The 3965-nt window shown below is 65.0% G+C and overlaps 1 protein-coding gene across 1 annotated transcript in view; it reads right to left on the bottom strand.

The window, feature by feature from the left end:
• The window catches only part of B4GALNT4 (beta-1,4-N-acetyl-galactosaminyltransferase 4), an 8361-nt gene extending 4529 nt beyond the window's left edge, over positions 1-3832 (bottom strand). Inside the window, 12 exon segments of the mRNA XM_039840408.1 lie at positions 3-86; positions 158-258; positions 334-443; positions 511-645; positions 775-841; positions 1879-1957; positions 2205-2272; positions 2448-2548; positions 2627-2717; positions 2809-2904; positions 2978-3073; positions 3218-3832. Of these exon segments, the coding sequence (XP_039696342.1) occupies positions 3-86; positions 158-258; positions 334-443; positions 511-645; positions 775-841; positions 1879-1957; positions 2205-2272; positions 2448-2548; positions 2627-2717; positions 2809-2904; positions 2978-3073; positions 3218-3553 (1364 nt within the window). The 5' untranslated portion in view covers positions 3554-3832.
• Between the last annotated feature and the right edge of the window lie 133 nt (positions 3833-3965).

The following is a 3965-nucleotide window of genomic DNA, read 5'->3' as shown; positions in this document are numbered from 1 at the left end:
TGAGGAAGAGGAAGGCTCTGCGCTGCACCTGCTCATGTTCCTTCCCCTTCTCCTGGTCCATCTTCATGTACTTATAGAACCCAAACCTGGGGGGGCGGGGCATCAGCACGGGCTCGAGGAGTCCCTGCCCGGCTCCCCGGGGCGCACCCCTGCCCACCTTTCCAGGTACAGCGGTGACTCGCGGTAGAAGCACTTGTTGTCCGTCTCCATGTGAGTGAGGCGCGTGTGGTCATTGGGATAAACGAAGGACAGGTACACCTGGGGCGGGCGAGAGGGCTCAGGGCGGGGCTGTAGGGGCTCGGGGGACCTGGAGGGAGGGGCCAGGGCACTTACAAACTGTAGTCCCTGGTATCTGGCGATGGGGAAGTCCTTGACCACGTAGGTGGGGGCGTAGGCGCAGGGCTCCAGCACGTCCTCCAGACTGGCTGGCTCCACGCGAGGAGCTGCAGGATGGGTGGTCACAGAGCGCTGGCCTGGGGCCCCGCCCCCCTCCCCCTGGCCCCAGCTCACTGAGGAAGAAGGTGTCTCGGGGGTCTGGTCTCAGCATATCCGCTCTGGGCTCCTCTAGCCGCAGGCGCCCACCCACGTGGCTGGCAGGGGACTGAGGGACATGGGCGACGTGATCCATCTTCAAGGCCGACTCATCTGGGGACAAGGGGGTTTGTGGGGTCCCCAGGAGTGCCCAGACCCCTCCCCACCCGCATCTGGAGGCTGTCCCAAAGACATCACCAGTCAGGAGCCCACCCCACTCCCAAAGAGGCACCAGGTCCACACCTGTGTACAGGGAGACGTGAGCGGAGCCTATGACCTCGAACTTCAGGCCTGGCAGGAAGGCTCGCCACTGGGGAGTGGAGAGGGTGTTCAGGGCTGTGGCTGGGACAGGGAGGAGGGGTCTTCCCTGACCTCAGGGTGGAGAAGTAGTGAGGGAGCCCTTCGGGGTGCTCCATTGGAGGGTGGGTGCGGGAGAGGTCCTGAGAAGGGGCAGCAGGGAAGCTGGGGGACTCTGGTGGCAGTAGGAACCCCCACATTCCCTTCAGACCTTTCCCGACATCCTGTGCACTTCCTCACCTGCTGGTTATGGCTTCTGTCCCCACCTGGTCCCCAGTTCTGCAGCTAGTGGTCACAGCTGGCGTTCCAAGGGCCAGCGCCTCATGTCAGCTCACTGGGCCTCTCCATTTCCCCCAGTCCTGTGGCTGCTCCTAAGTCTCCTTTGCAGACTCTGTCCCAGGCCCTCCTTCCTTCCCAGCTCATTGGGGCCTCTCAGCTACCCCCCAACCCAGCTTCTGCAAGATCATCCCAAACCTGCGTCTGTAGCCTGCACCTTCTGCCAAGCTGAGTTTGGGTGACACCCACCGCACACACCAGACACATGCGGCATCCTGGGGCTGGGCTGAGGACCCCCTAGCCCACACCCAGCTAGGCTCAGGCCCTGGCCTGCCACTTCCTACATCCCCACCGCCTTGCTCAGCGACTGACGACCACGTAACCCCCAGCCCTGTTTCTCTCTGCACAGTGCCAGAAATGGACATGCAATTGTCTCATTCTCAGGAGATGCCCGATCTGTCCAGGTGACACTGCACCTCCGCCTGCCCTGGCCATCGGGCCCCTCGGAGACGCTAGGTTCTGTTCCATTCCTCTGCACGCCCCCCACCCCGATCTCCCTTTGCGTGTCCTCCACCTCTCAAGCCTCTACTCCAAGGCCACTTCTTCCAGGAAGCCTCCCTGCGTCCCCAGCAAGCAGCACGGACCACGGGCTCCCGTCCCTGAGTGGCTTCTTTGTCGCTAGACTGGAAGCTCCTTGGGGGAAGGGTCCACATGCTGCCCTGTTGCAGGGGTGGAAGGGGAAGGCGGGGCAGGGGAGGTCGGGAGCACACTCACGCCTACTTCCACGTGGTCCGAGCCGCGGTCATCCTGCTTGTGCAGCAGCTCAAAGTAGTACCGCCGGGAGGCCATGAGCCTGGGGACACGCGGGGTCAAGGGGATGCACCCGCCATGCCCTGGGGACACGCGGGGTCAAGGGGATGCACCCACCATGCCCTGGGGCCCCAAACAGATGGAGAGCCCAGAGGAGGGGGGCTCCGGGCTGGCCCCTCAGAGGGATGGTGGTGTGGCAGAGGCAGCACAGGTACAGCGTACCTGCGTATGTGGAGTGAGATGTCACCCACCTTCACACATGCAAACACACCTGTGCACGCGTCACTCACCGCCTGGGTTTGGAGACCTGGGAGCTGAACTTGGTGAATTCTCCGGGCGCTGTCCACTCTGAGCCAGTCTTGGAGGCGATACAGAAGGGGCGGGGGGGGCTCACTCTCTGAGCATGCCACCAACCAGCCCCAGTCCCTGTTCCTGAAATAAAGAGCTGGGAGGTGATGAGGGGACAGCCTCCCTGAAGCTCAGTTAAGACAGATGGGGTGTGGACGGAAGGGATGGGCTTCCGAGCGGGGTACCTTGCCCACGTAGGCCACCAGCCGGGCACCTGCAGGGCTCTCATTTGGGCTCAGCCAGAACTCAGAGTTGTCATCCGAAGCCACAGAGAACTGGACGTCCCCTAGGCCACAGGACAGGGGCTCAGGGCTGCGTGGGCCCTTCCCGCCGGCCCTCCCCCCACACGCCCTCACCCCCGCACCATCTCTCGCTGGGTGGATGAAGCCGAAGAGCCGGAGGCCGTAGTTCTTCCACTTGGGGGACACAGCCAGCTTCTTCACCGTGGTGCGTGTCTGGGGGCAGCGACCTCTGGCGTCAAGGCCCGCGCCGCCCGCCCGGGGGTGGGGGGGGCGGGGCAGAGCCCCCCGCCAGCGCCGCACTCACGTGAGGGAACAGCGGGAAGTGCAGGTTCCTCCTCAGGTGGCCCACGGCGCCCCCACACCAGTCTTCGAACACGTGCAGGTTCACCTGCCCCTTGTACTGTGGAGAGGGGGTGCTTACCCTCCGCGCAGCAGCCCCCCGCCCCCCGCGGCGCCGGGCCCCTGAAGCTCACCTCCTCCCGCCACGGGGGGGCCTGGTGGGTGAGGTTAAGGGGGGGCGGTCTTCCAGCCCCCCCAGGAAACAGCGTGTGCCGGTCCCGACCTTCGGGCTACGGGAGAGAAACGGCACCAGGGTCGAAGCTGAGCGCGGAGGGAGGGGACGGGGGCGGGTCTCACGACCACACCCGCCACCTGGCCCACGCGCGGTGCCCCGCACAGGCCCCCGGAACGGCCTCGCCCGTAGCCCTGCTCACCACCTGCTCCTCCTCACGGCTCTCGCTCGAGTCCTCTGCCCTCTGCGTGGATGGCGCAGCCCGGACGCCCCCGCCGTCTGTCACACTGGTCAGCTTCTCGCCATCTGTGGGTGGCACATGGGGTATAACTGGGGTCCAGGCAACCGCTCCCACATGGCCGGGACAGGAGGGCCAGGGGTGTCGCCCCCCTAATGCCCCCTGAGATGCCAGGGGCCCCACCCTCCACTGGGCCCTTCCCCACAGCCCATTGCAGGGCAGTGGGAACCCCAACCTGAACCCTCCAACAGGCTTTTTCCTAGACCCGATTGGTATGACGAAGCAGCTACACGTGTGCATGGCTGGTGTATATGCACGCACACACACACCTATTTGGCCATCCTCATCAGTGACTCTGCCTCCAGGAAGACCCCAGGACTGCCTGTGCCCTCAGCACTTTCCCATGTGCTGGAATATTTTGTGTCTGCGTCCCTCATCCAAACTGAGAGCAAGGGCTAGTGCCACAGCTTGCTGTCAGGAGAGGCAGCACTGTGGTCTTGAGGCCAAGCCAGCCCCAGCTGTGGCACATGTGCCCGGGCACCAGCCCAGGCGGGGTAGTGTGGCCCCCGACCTCCCCTGCCCCGCCTCCCCCCTTCAACACCCCGCCCCCCCACAGGGGGAGGCACGGGCGCACAGGTCTGGCTGCTGGAGGATGAGGCCAAGGTGGCCCCAGAGGGAGACCGTCCCCTGGGGAACCCATCCCAGGTCTGTC

This window comes from Pteropus medius, unplaced genomic scaffold, assembly GCF_902729225.1.
Source record: "Pteropus medius unplaced genomic scaffold, Ma_sr-lr_union100, whole genome shotgun sequence".
NCBI classification, from domain to species: domain Eukaryota; kingdom Metazoa; phylum Chordata; class Mammalia; order Chiroptera; family Pteropodidae; genus Pteropus; species Pteropus medius.
The sequence above is the reverse complement of the archived record's forward strand: the minus strand, read 5'-3'. Positions and strand labels throughout refer to the sequence as shown.